Genomic DNA, 13122 nt, shown 5'->3' on the forward strand with positions numbered 1-13122 from the left:
CATCCCTGATCCCATTCCCTGCCACATAGGCACCCACTCTCGTGTATTTAACGTATGTCCTTCCAAATCACCATTCATGTGTTTATTTACATATATGTGTATCTGTGAAAAATATATGGTATTGTGTTTTAATTTACATAAACAGTATTGTACTAAATCTCGTTCTGTTTCTTTTTTCACTCAAACATTCTGTTTTTGAGAGATCCAGCCATGTTGCCGAATACAGATCTAATTCATTCCAGTGGTCCATCTTTTTTGTTTTTGGTTTTGTTTTTTTTTTTTTTTTGAGACAGAGTCTCGATTTGTTGCCCAGGCTAGAGTGCGTGCCATGGCGTTAGCCTAGCTCACAGCAACCCCAAACTCCTGGGCTCAAGCGATCCTCCTGCCTCAGCCTCCTGAGTAGCTGGGACTACAGGCATGCGCCACCATGCCCAGCTAATTTTTTGTATATATTTAGTTGGCCAATTAATTTCTTTCCATTTATAGTAGAGACAGGGTCTCGCTCTTGCTCAGGCTGGTTTCGAACTCCTGAACTTGAGCAATAGCCCGCCTCCGCCTCCCAGAGAGCTAGGACTACAGGCGTGAGCCACCGGCCCCAGTGGTCCATCTTAAACATATATCACCCTTTACTTATCCATTCCCCTGGTGATGGATCCCTAGTTGCCTCCAATTCTCCTCCACCACAAATGGCTGCTATGGGCAGTTACCTACACCTCTCTTTAGGAATCCCCAAGTTGGAGGACAGGGAGCTGAAGCTCAGAGAGGGGCAGTGATTTGGTTAGGGTTACAAAGTGAGGGGCACACCCGTGGCGTGAATCCCAGAACCAACACCAGACGTCCACTACCATGCCTCTTAAAAGACCATCCATCTTGTTTTTTCTTAAAAAAAAAATCTTAAAATACCATTAAGAACAGCATACACTTGGGGAAAAGAGTGAGGAAAGGATGGAAAATGGAAAGGAGGAATGTTCAGTACCTGAAGACATAGAAGGTCCTAGAAAAATCTAGCAGATTAGCTGAATCACAGTCTTTTTTATGACGCTGAGGAATTTATTTTTTTGGTGCGTGATTATTATTTCTAGAGCCATTTTGTAGAGATGGAAAACACCACGTCAAAACCTAGCCCCCAAACCAAACGCCCTGGGTGCCTAAATAGCAGACGCGCATCGGGTGGCGTCGGCCCCGCAGGGCTACAGCAGAGCTCGCCCCCGGGTCAGAAGCAGGGATGGGGGAAGGGGGCTGATTTTAAAAGTGCGTAGTTGTTGAGGGGAGGGGTGGGCGGGGGGAATGATAGCGAGGCTCTCCCAGTTTCATTCGAGCACTTCCTGCTCAGCTCCTGCGTTTGTTTCTCGTCTTGTTTTTCGGTCTTCAGAACCACTGGTACTTTTCCCATTGGATAAAATGCTGCAAGGGTTTAGGAGAGGGGCTTCCCTCCCTTAGCTTTCCTCGCAGCCAATCTCCCTGCAGATTCCCTCACATTGCGGAGGAGTCAGCCCGTTGATTGGCGGCTCCGAGGGAAGCCAATTGGAAAGTGATGATGTGTAGTGTTGGCAAGCAGATTGCGTGAGAGCTGGCAGGGGTTCAGGGAGAGCGAGCGGTGCCGCGGAAGCCGTCAGCCAATGGCGAGGCAGAACGGGCCCCTTGCGTCAGGGAGTGGGCGGGACCTTGCGCTTGGCGCGGAGGGAGTAGGGCAGGCGCTGTGGGAGGGAACACCAGAGCGGTCAGCAGAGCTAGTCGCGTGAGTTGCGGCGGCTCCGCTTCCAGTGTGCCTGGCAGCGGCGGCCCAGCGGAGAGCAAAGGGGCGATCCCCTGAGCTATCACCATGGATCGCCCGGATGAGGGGCCTCCGGCCAAGACCCGTCGCCTGAGCAGCTCTGATCCGCCTCAGCTCAACCCGCCGCCGCCGCCGCCGCCGCCGCCGCTCCTGCGACTGCCCCTGCCTCCACCCGAGCAGCGCCCAAGGCTCCGGGAGGAAACCGAGGCGGCACAGGTGCTGGCTGACATGAGGGGGGTGGGCGTGGGCCCCGCGCTGCCCCCGCCGATGCCCTATATCATTCTCGAGGAGGGGGGGATCCGCGCGTACTTCACCCTGGGTTCTGGGGGTCCCGAGTGGGATTCTACGATCGAGTCAGGGTACGGGGGGGCGCCCCCTTCCGTGGAGAGTCTGGATATACTCCCCCCTGCTGAGGTCTCTGGGGAAAACCTGGAAATTGACTTTCAGGTTGTGGATCCCAGCAGCCCTGTTGGAGAGAAGGTCCTAGAAACCTGTAGCGTAGAGGGGTGGGGGCCCCAGAGGTTAGTCGGTCCAAAGAACAGGGAAGAGGCTGTCATCCTAGTGGAAGATGAGGATGAGGATGAACAGGAAGGTTTGAGGAGCAGCAGGAGGAGGAGGAGGAGAAGGAGGAGAAGGAGGCAGAGGAAAATGAAGAAGGAGAGCAAAGAGAGGAATGCCGAGAGGATGGAGAGCATCCTGCAGGCGCTGGAGAATATTCAGCTGGACCTGGAAGCTGTTAACATCAAGGCAGGCAAGGCCTTCCTGCGTCTCAAGCGCAAGTTCATCCAGATGCGAAGACCCTTCCTGGAGCGCAGAGACCTCATCATCCAGCATATCCCCGGCTTCTGGGTCAAAGCAGTATCCTTCTCATCGATACTCATGGGCTAGAAGCCCATGAGAGGAATGGGGAGGTGGGGGGAGGGACAGAAAGGGTGGAAGGGTGTGGGGGAGGGCCCCTATCAGAACACTGCCTGGACTGGCTGGAGAAGGGCAAAACAGCAGAGAAGCTGGACTGGAGATGATGAAGGGGGGAGGGGGGCACACAGTACAAAAACTGGACCACAGATGGAAAGAGGGGAGAGGAGGAGCATAGCATAAAAAATGGATTGCAGACAATGAAAGGGGGAGGATAGTAGAGGGGCACACTGCAGAAAAATTGGACCAGAGAAGGTGAAAGGGGGGGAGGGACTCACAGAAGATAAACTGATTCAGAGAGTGAAGAGGGAGGGAAATGGTACACAGCAGAGAAACTGCCAGAGAGGGTGCCTAAGCCATAGGGCTCTGTAAGCCTAGGTCTCTTCTTAGACATTAGGAGACCCCAATCCTGGCTGAGTGACCTGCTGTGGGGGGAAGGGGGCTAGAGAGGGGCTCAAGCCCCTGATGAAGGGTCAGTAGAGGGAGTATCTGGCATGCAGATTAAGGAGTTAAATGAAGGAAAGGGGAGAGTAGGAAGAATCTCATTCACTTATGGTGATTATTAAGCTCATCTCTGGGGGACACATGCACATACATGTCACATGTTAGGAACATGTGAGTTTAACATCCTAACAGAATTACATGGATACAGATCATTGGCGCCCTCATACAAAGAAGCATATGATAACGGGCCCTCAGCACCTAGGAACACACTATCATGTAGATGTAGGACCTCAGCATCCAGACAGTGGTCACAGGTCCTCAGCATGCATACATACAGCATCACTCAGACACAAGTCCTCAGAGCCATTCACACAACAATATGTGGACACAGACCCTCCACACCCACACATACAATATCATGTGACCACAGGCCCTCAGTAACCAGATACAGCATCACTTGGACATGGGCCTTCAGTACCCACACATACAGCATTTTGTGAACACTAGCCCTCAGTACCCAGAGACAAATATCATATGTACATAGACCCTCAGCACCCAGCAAAGCCACCTAACACAGAGGTTTATCATGGGAATAAAAGTATGGGTCATTTCCCATGAGCCACTTGTTCCACACACATCATATGAACACAGAGGGAATCCTGTTCCAGCTTCTCTTTTGTTTTGCTCTGCCCGATCTTCCCTCCCTTCCTTTCACTGGATAGTCAATCCTTGACCTAAACTGCTCCACTCATCAGTTCCTCAACCACCCCAGAATTTCAATCTTGATCAACCGTCGTGATGAAGACATTTTCCACTACTTGACCAATCTGCAGGTCAGGCCAAAGAGACATTTGTTAGTAGGACCGGGCAAGGAATCTTGTCCTTGGAGGTGAGGGGGGAAAGGCCATGGGTGGGGGGGGGCAGATTCCACCATCACCCCCACCCTGAGCAGGTACAGGATCTAAGACACATCTCCATGGGCTACAAAATGAAGCTGTACTTCCAAACAAACCCCTACTTCACAAACATGGTGATTGTCAAGGAGTTCCAGCGCAACCGCTCGGGTAAGAGGCAATCCCAGGGTAAATCTGTGCCCCCTGCCAATCTATCCTTGTTCAGCCCCCTCTTAATAGTCTCTTCTTCCACCAGGCCGGCTGGTATCTCACTCCACCCCAATCCGCTGGCACCGGGGCCAGGAACCCCAGGCCCACAGGCATGGGAACCAGGACTCCAGCCACAGCTTCTTCAGCTGGTTTTCAAACCACAGCCTTCCAGAGGCTGACAGGATTGCTGAGGTGGGGCCTTTCCTGACATCACCAGAAAAGGCCTTCCTAGGCTTGTCCCTGGGTGTCCAGGAAATTGGGAGTAGGGTCTGGGCTGGGGCTTGTATTTATGGCTCTGTTCTACTTTCCCCCCTTCCTTTCAACAGATTATCAAGAATGACCTGTGGGTCAACCCTTTACGCTACTACATGATGAGAGAAGGAGGCTATAGGACAAACAGAAAGAAGCAAGAAGAGAAGAAAAGGTGATAGGGGTTTAGTGGCTGAGAGGTAGTTTGTTGAGGTTGGGACAAAGACTAGACTAGTGTCACACAGGATTTATGGAGCCAATCCAGTGCAGTATGTTTTACAAGGGGAGAACAATGGCCTGAGGTTACACAGGGGCAGAAATGGGACTCTTTCCACCCTAGCCTCTCTCCTGGGAACCCTTATAGTCTATTCCCTGCCCAGTTACTTACCACCTTTCAGTGTCTGCCATGGGTATACCCCTTCCCACCAACCCCATACTCAGCCCCAGGCTTTCCTACAGTAAAAACAAGAATCAATGTGAAGTGGTGATCGTGGAAGATGCTTATGACTATTATGCAGTGGAAGACATTTTCAGCGAGATCTCAGACCTTGATGAGACCATTCATGACATCAAGATCTCTGACTTCATGGAGACCACCGATTACTTTGAGACCACTGACAACGAGATAACGGACATCAATGAAAACGTCTGTGACAATGAGAGCCTTGACCACAATGAAGTCCACGACAATGAGACCACTGATAACAACAAGAGCAATGATGACGAGACCACTTACAACGAGAATGCCAATGACAACGATGAGAACCCTAAAGACAATAACAAGAACACCAGTGACAATGAAGAGAACCCTGATGACAGCAATGAGAATGCTGATGGTGACAACAAGAACCTCAGAGGTGGCAACCAGGGCAGCATTGGCAACCAGGACAGCAGTGACAGTGATGAGGGCAGTGATGATGAAGATAATGATGGCAACGAAGGTAGTGATGATGACGGCAATGAAGGTGACAATGAAGGCAGTGATGACGATGACAGAGACATTGAGTATTATCGGAATGTCATTGACGACTTTGACAAAGATCAATATTACAGCAACCAGCATGCCTATGAGGATGAGATACAGATCATCTCAGATGAATCAGTGGAGGAAGGTGAGCTACCCCTCTCCCTGTCTTCCCTCCTTTCTCTTTCAGAGAAAGCCTGACCAGCGTCAGGATATCAAGGCATGAACACAATCTGCTTTTATGGAGGAAATAAAAAGCATTCTGTGCAACTTTTTAAACAAGGGAAGGCCAGGGAACATTTAACTTACAAATGTAACAAAACCAAAGAAACATTTTAGTTCTATGTGATGGATAGATAGGCTGTAACATAGCAAAAGGCAAATGAAGAGTGGACAAAGAGAGATAGGAGACAGTGGATGGAAAACTAAAAAGGACAGGTTCACATAGAGGTGGGGGAGTGGCAAAACACATTGCAATTCAGCACACTCTGTACCCAGCCTTAGCCTTCTGAGAATTCTCAGGCTTGCTTGGGGAACTGAGCGTGAAGTGAACATTGTGCCCTGTGAACCTAAAGAAGGTGCAGCTAATTCTACCTCAAGGGGTGGGGAAGTGGAGAGCTAGAGAAAGGAGATGACATTTGACTTGGAGGCTGCATTCACGCTGAGGAGCATTAATGTAGCATTCTCACTGGAAGGGATCTTGTGAACAAAGACCTGGAAGGATGAAAATACTGGTATGTTGGGCAGGGTTTCCAAAATTGTCTCCTGGGGAATCCTTCACCTTTTCTGAAAGCTGCTTCTCACAAAACAGTCGGTGGTCAGATATGTTGGGAAAGTAACTGCATACAACATCATCCTCTTGTAGAGTCACATGTACATTAGCACCTTAAAGGCTCTGAGAAGTCCTGCTGTAAAAAAAATCCCTATTAAACTTTGTGGAATGCAGTATTTCCCAAACTTCTTGACCACAGACGCCATTTTTCACTACCCACTAACGAGTGCATTTTGGGAAATGCTGAGAAAGGGTTGCATAACCCGAGTTTGAGGGAGAAGGTAGTATCTAAGGTTCAGGTTTGGCTGGCTGGTGTAAGGAGGTGTTTGAGCCTGGCTGTAGGCTTTGACAAAGAAGCAGGTCCCTGGGGGAGGTGGAAAGGACAGGAAAACCACTCCTGGAGTTTTTGGCCATGGGGTCCCTGGCAAACTTCCATTGAGGGCAGGGCACCAAGGAAGGAGGCACTGAATGAGTGAGCAGCCTCAATCTAGATATATTTTCAGGTAGGGCAGGGAAACTGAGGGAGTTGTCAGTCCTCTTCCCCTCCCACCTGATGGCATCTCTTCTTTCAGAGAAGGGGAAGCAAAGCTGTCTGTTCAGCCCTGGGGTGGGAGTGGGAGTGGAGAATTGGGCTGAAGAAGACAGACTGGGGTCTGTTTGGATCAGACTGGAGGAAAGGAGCTGCCTGGAGATGAATAGAAGGTTTATTCAGCTGAGGATGGTGCTAAGGAAGAGAGACGCATTGACATATACAGAGAGGAGAAAAAACAACTTTCAAAGATGTATCAAATTTGACAGGACAGAGGCAGAGAGCCTACCCTGCCTTCCTGCCTCCCTCCCACTCCCCTAACTCTGTGGACTTGCTTGAGTTCACACACACACACTTGGCTGCTTGTTCCAAGCAGAGGCACTTGGCAAGGGGTCCCAGGTCCCCAAAAGCCCTGGTTATCGGTTCCGTTCCCTTTTAGCGTGACATCTACTTGCCCGTGTAACCGCCCTCTTCATTTCCCGGTCCTTGCTTCTCCCCTATGCAGGCAGCGTGCAAGGTGAGGACTTCTATGAGGAAGGAGGCTATGAAGTGGGAGGAAGTGAGGAGGATGACTGGGATGAAGGAGAAGATTCTGAAGACTCCAACCTGGCGGAGGTGGTTCAGGTCCCAAACGCTTGGGCCAACCTCGGGAACATGGGAAAAACCGGATAAACATCTTACCCCTGCTAAACATCTTACTCTCACAGGGGTCTCCTTTCTGTATCCCCCACACCCTACCCCGTTTACCCTCCCCCTCAGCTAGGGCCGCGCGGCCCCAAATTGCACTTCTGGGGGGTGACCGACTTCATACACGGGTTTAAAATTTATTTTTATGATTTAGTAATTGCAGAGTTCTTATTTTGGGGGGAGGGAGAGAGGGATAACCCCCTTCTTTTGGCCCTCCTCCCCTGCAGGCTTCTGTGTGCTGCTAAACGTATTTATTGTGATGCCTTGGTTAGGGCCCCTCTATCCCCCTCTCCTCGTCAAGTGTTGGCCCTAGCCCCTCTTCTCTTGCTGTGTGGAGTGGACACCCTGATCCCCAAACGGGGAGGGCTGCTGTGGTCTTCGTCACAGCCTCGCAGTGCCCTTGGAGGCGCTGCTGCCACCCTGTTATCCCAAGTTCTCTCCCTCTCCCCTCTCTATCCTGCTCCTTCTTCAGTCGTGCCCGTTAGCCCGCCTAGGTGTTTCTGCCAGGCCGTATCGCCATTGAGATATTCCTGCTCCCCTCCCCCAGAAGGCCCGCTTCTTTCCCTGTGAACCCTGGCAATCCTAATAAAATTCTGAGCAAATTCAAAGTGCCCCTTCGAGTCTTTTATTCTGCCCGGTGCGCGGTTCCTGTCGGCCAATCTCCCCGCAGGCGTGCGTGGAGTGGCCCAGCCCGCGCGGCAGCCTGCAGCACCGCAGTGGCTGGGGCGCGGGCGGGCAGGGGCGAGCTCTGTAGGGCCGCAGAGGCGTTGCGTCAGACCAATGCGGACCGTCCTGGCCAATGGCAAGGCGACGTTGAGGAAGCTCTTCCCACTCCTGACGCCCGCGATGGGCCCAGCCAGGTAGCAAAGAGCTTCCCACGCCTTATCCTGTGACGCACGCGCACAGACACTTTGCGCCCTAAAACCTCCATTTATTCAATGATTCATCTTTTAATTTATAGTGCGTCATACCCTTCCTCCAGCATAGTGTGAGCTGGGCGTGGGGGAACCAGCGGAATCCATTTTTCTTGTTCGCGTTAGGCAAGAAAAAAAAAAGACTTCGATCCTGACGTCACAACCCAACCATGCAGGAGCGCTGGATTTCCTTTGCGAGGGAGATCTGTGGAGCTAGGCCTGGGGGAGAGGGCAGGAAAAGATGGCTCAGGCCGAGGAGTGTCCGCAGAGATAAAGGAAAAACAAAGTTGTTAGGGACCGACCTTTTACAGCCCCACCGGACAGAAAAGCAGAAACATTGAGGATGCAATCACACAAAAGGAGGTTTATTTTCTGGCTAGCCAGAGTCCAAGCCCCAGAGCACCAACACAGTGGCCACTCTCGCAGGCAAGGACCCCGACCTGAATTGCGGGGTGCCTTTTATCCCCCCCCCAAAGGGCCCTAGCAACGCACAAACTAATCACGGGCTGGTCATGAGCTGACCTTTGAAGTGATTAATTTTCTTAGTATCCTGCGCGATCCCTGCGCATCCCACCTCCCTTTCGCCTTTTTTTACAACCCAAGAGATAACCGGAGGTATAAACAGATGTGTGCTGCTTGCTAATTGCCTCACCCTACTTTACACAAAGAGGGGGAAAAATTCCTTTTTTGTTGTGCCACTGAGACGCAGCCGAGGCGCCATCGAGGCGCCCCCACAAAGTGAAATTACTATGTAGCTATGCGACACGGTGGGGAAGTCGGGAGTTGGACATAGAAAAGGCAGGCTTCATCTGGAAGACCTTGGAAAGGCTGAGTTATAATATTAAATTTTGGATACAGTACTTTTATTTCAACTGACACTAGAAATATTTCCCAGATTCGTTTTGGATAATAATGATAACTTTTATACAGACATCCAGGTCTGTCTATTACAATATGCATCCAGAAATTTCCATCCAACGCCTTTATTTTGCTGGAAGGCTTCATATATGGTCAGATCTGCGTTTTAGAGAATGCCCTCTGCTGGCTGCCAGGAGAACGGATTGGAAGGAGGGAGAGCAGTGAGGAAGTGAACGCTAGACCTCAAGTGAGAGAGGCATGATGGAGGTCAGATATGGGAGAGTTTTTTTTTTTTTAAAAAAAAAGCTTTTAATTTCAGAATGGTTTTAAATTTACAGAACTATTGCGAAGGTAATGCAGAGAAATCCCAGGTGGCCCACAGCCAGTTTCCCATATTATTAACATGTTACATTAGTGTGACACATTTGTCACAATTAACCAATATCAGTATATTATTATTAACTAAAGTCTATACTTTATTCAGATTTCCTTAGTTTTAACCTAATGTCCTTTTTCTGTTCCAGGATCCCATCCAGAACACCGTACTACATTTAGTCATCTTGTCTCCTTTGGCTCCTCTTGACTATGACACTTTCTCAGACTTTCCTTGTTTTTGATGACCTAGAGTGAACATTTGAGGAGTACTGGTCAGGTATTTTGTAGAATGTCCCTTAACGGGGATTTGTTTGATGTTTTTCTCATGATTAAATTGGAGTTATGGATGCGAGGGAGGAAGACCACAGAAGTCAAATGCCATTCTCATCACATTGTATCAAGGATACACACTATCATTTACCACTGTTGATGTTAACTTGATCACCTAGCTGAGGTAGTATCTATCAGGTTTCTCCAGTGTAAAGTTACTCCTTTCCCCCATTTTCCATGCTGTACTCTTTGGAAGGAAGCTAACACAGCCCATGCTTAGGGTATAGGGAGTTATGCTCCATTTCCTTGAGAGGGAAGGAATTTATCTACATAAGTTAGTTGGAATTCTTCTGCATGAGAAATTTGTCTATTCTATGAGAGCTTTTAAGATGTTGGACTCAACAGGATTTAGCTATAGGAGAGGGGTTGAGAGAAGTTGAGATGACTACCAGGCAAGGCCCCTTCCCTCTCTGTGCCTCCTCTGTGAAATGGTTGAAACATCAGATCTTGGACTTAAATCTCCATGATTCTGATATATGTTTGAGGGAGAAGATGGAGGTTTTGATGGCTGTGGTTCTGACCTTGACTCTCATAGGTGGGGAGAGGACTGAGGCTCAGAAAGGGAATGTCTTGCCCAAGGTAATGCAATACCTCAAGGCCAGAGCTGAGAGTGCAGGATCCTAAGTCAAGGCATCTTGTGCAGAGGAGACATCTATGTGCAATATCTGGAGCCAATCTGGGGCGAAGAGAAGAGAATGAAGAAGCATCAGGGGCAAAGGCCCTGGAGTGGGCCAGGAAGAAGTCAGCCTGGCCAGAGGATCTCAGCCAATCAGAGATAGCCAGCCTGGTTACTCTTGCCTCAATCTGCCGTACCTCAGGTGACTCTCCTCGTCCTCTCTAAGGGTCTCAGTCTTCCCATCTAAACACTTAGGCTAATCATACTGAAGGATCAGCCTATAAGCAACCTGCCTAAGGTTCCAAGATGGAGCCTCACCTTGAAGCAGCTCTCTGAAGTCTGGACTTCATCACGCTCTTTCCTGATTCCTCTCTTTCCCTCTAGTCAAATCCCCAGCCACTCATCCTGGCGTCTGAAACTCCTCTTCATCCACCCTTTCAGAGAGGGCCTCTGAACTTCATCTTCAGGGATACTATTAGAAGTCAATTGTGGGACTCTATAATAATATAGTTGGCCCAGGTGCTCATGTCCTAGGCTGAGGCATGGGAGAAAAGAATGTTCTTTGCCCAGAGTGACATATTGTTCCCTGTGCCCTCACTCCTCAGTCTGGACCTCCAAAAGGGAGGGATGTTCTAGAAGGTCTTTAAGGTCAGCCACATCTAGCTCCAAGACATAGTCTTCACTGAAGACCAGAGAAGACAGGCCCCATTTGCTGGGACTTTAAACAGAAACCAGGGGGAAGATGAGGAGTCATGGGCCCAATGTGCCCCAGGATCTGTTCCCATGCTGAAAATACTTGTCTTTATATCCTTTATACCTTACTCTGCTCCTCTGCAGCAGAAGACCCTGCTCCTAGGCATGAGGTTCCCAGGATCTCCTGGGGCCAGACCTTTAAAGTGCCATACACTTCTGTGAGCAGAATCAGCGACAAAACTAGATTCAGGAATGTCCCGCCTTCTTACGTGACCAAAAGGGCCAGCACTGACTCCCTCAATTGAGAATGTTTAGGAAGGAATCCTATTATTGACTCATTGGTAAACACTAATCAAGCACCTACTGTATGCCCTATACTGAACTGGGTGATAGGGATACAGCAAGGAAACAAGATAGACCAAGTCTTCATCCTTCTGAAGCCCAGAGTTCAAGACAAATATTCTTAACATTTTTGTGCCATGAACCCCTTTGGTGACCTAGTGAAGCCTGTGGACCTTTTCTCAGAAAAAAACATCTTTTAAATACATAGAATTACAAAGGAAACATTATATTGAAATAAAGTTATTAAAATATGGAAAAAGCAAACATGTGCTATAGTCATATATGTGCTCCCCATTAATCTATTAAATCATAAGATCTAATGGAAGGTCTCATGACTATCATGATTTTAAAATAGTGATGAGATTATATGATATTTCAAGAGTTGTGCAACATCTATAAAAATCTCTTACTTTCTTTTGGTGACAGTCACCAATACTGCTACTACTACTATGGTTAGTTACATTCTTTATTGAAGAAAAGGCTAAATTTCAGTTAGAGGAGAGAGAATATAAAGATGTAAATTTGTTACCATCCAAATTCATGGACCCTTCCAAACCCTGTCCCCAGACTCAGCTGGAGGTCTTTGGAAACCAAATTAGGAACCTATGCTAATAGGAGGGTTCTTCCCCTCTCTCCTTCCTTATTAAACAGTTTTCCTGGCCAGGGGCCGTGGCTCACGCCTGTAATCTTAGCTCTCTGGGAGACTGAGGAGGGCGGATTGCTCAAGGTCAGGAGTTCAAAACCAGCCTGAGTGAGACCCCATCTCTACTATAAAAAAAAATAGAAAGAAATTAATTGGCCAACTAATATATATAGAAAAAATTAGCCGGGCATGGTGGCGCATGCCTGTAGTCCCAGCTACTCGGGAGGCTGAGGCAGGAGGATCGCTTGAGCCCAGGAGTCTGAGGTTGCTGTGAGCTAGGCTGACGCCACGGCACTCACTCTAGCCTGAGCAACAAAGCGAGACTCTGTCTCAAAAAAAACCACAAAAAACTGTTTTCCTTTGGAAGATGGAAACCTGGATTTTATTCTGGGTTTTATTGCTGTGTGACTTCAAGTTTGCTTCTCTGGAACATAGGTCCCTCAACTGAACATTGGGAAAGGCAAGAATTGGGAGGAGCGACCTCAATTATTCATGCTCCAGACAATTAGTTTATGTTCTCTCATTTAATTGTGAGGAAAAAATTTAAATATCTTCCCATTTCAAAGATGGTTAAACTGAGGCTCCTAGCGAGGCTGTCACTTGACCAATGTCTCAGTATGTAGCAGGGGCTAGTGAGTGACGTGCCGCATGCCCAAAACTACCTCATCCTCCAGAGAATTAGGAACTCTGCTCACTTTGAGCGAGAGCAACCTAGCTCGGAAATCTCTGCTGATGGGTGTGAAGCTGTGGGCGACTGAGGGCAGAGTCCTGTCTCTTAGCAGAGCGGTGGAAGTGCAAGGTGGCTTACGGAGAGTAAGACGTCAAGAAGCTGCGGGTCTCCGATTATTTGGTGACTCACGCCTGGCCTGGCTTCGGGCTTCGCGCCTGCGTGTTCCCACCTAACCCCTGAAACG

General features: G+C 48.9%; 1 protein-coding gene and 1 long non-coding RNA gene across 2 annotated transcripts; one reads left to right on the forward strand and one right to left on the reverse strand.

Moving 5' to 3' along the window:
* The first annotated feature begins 1676 nt into the window (after positions 1-1676).
* Positions 1677-8045, forward strand: TSPYL2 (TSPY like 2). The gene is made up of 7 exons (XM_012746636.3): positions 1677-2632; positions 3889-3966; positions 4086-4197; positions 4283-4428; positions 4563-4660; positions 4945-5597; positions 7256-8045. The coding sequence occupies exons 1-7, from the start codon at positions 1823-1825 to the stop codon at positions 7420-7422; spliced, it is 2064 nt and encodes a 687-aa protein (XP_012602090.1). The 5' UTR covers positions 1677-1822; the 3' UTR covers positions 7423-8045.
* A 1712-nt stretch (positions 8046-9757) lies between these two features.
* LOC142866970 (uncharacterized) lies at positions 9758-13082 on the reverse strand. The gene is made up of 3 exons (XR_012916703.1): positions 13017-13082; positions 10506-10590; positions 9758-9830 (listed from the first exon to the last, which is right to left on the reverse strand). It is a non-coding gene; the product is annotated as an uncharacterized LOC142866970 (long non-coding RNA).
* Between the last annotated feature and the right edge of the window lie 40 nt (positions 13083-13122).

This window comes from Microcebus murinus, unplaced genomic scaffold, assembly GCF_040939455.1.
Source record: "Microcebus murinus isolate Inina unplaced genomic scaffold, M.murinus_Inina_mat1.0 scaf008_hap2_Mmur4.0, whole genome shotgun sequence".
In the NCBI taxonomy this organism is placed as follows: domain Eukaryota; kingdom Metazoa; phylum Chordata; class Mammalia; order Primates; family Cheirogaleidae; genus Microcebus; species Microcebus murinus.

Excerpts from the sequence above, each read along its gene's own strand:
- TSPYL2 (XM_012746636.3), top strand. The coding sequence starts at position 1,823 with ATGGATCGCCCGGATGAGGGGCCTCCGGCCAAGACCCGTCGCCTGAGC. Across the intron at positions 2,633-3,888 it reads CCGGCTTCTGGGTCAAAGCA|TTCCTCAACCACCCCAGAAT; the intron begins GTATCCTTCTCA and ends TCCACTCATCAG. Across the intron at positions 4,198-4,282 it reads GTTCCAGCGCAACCGCTCGG|GCCGGCTGGTATCTCACTCC; the intron begins GTAAGAGGCAAT and ends TTCTTCCACCAG.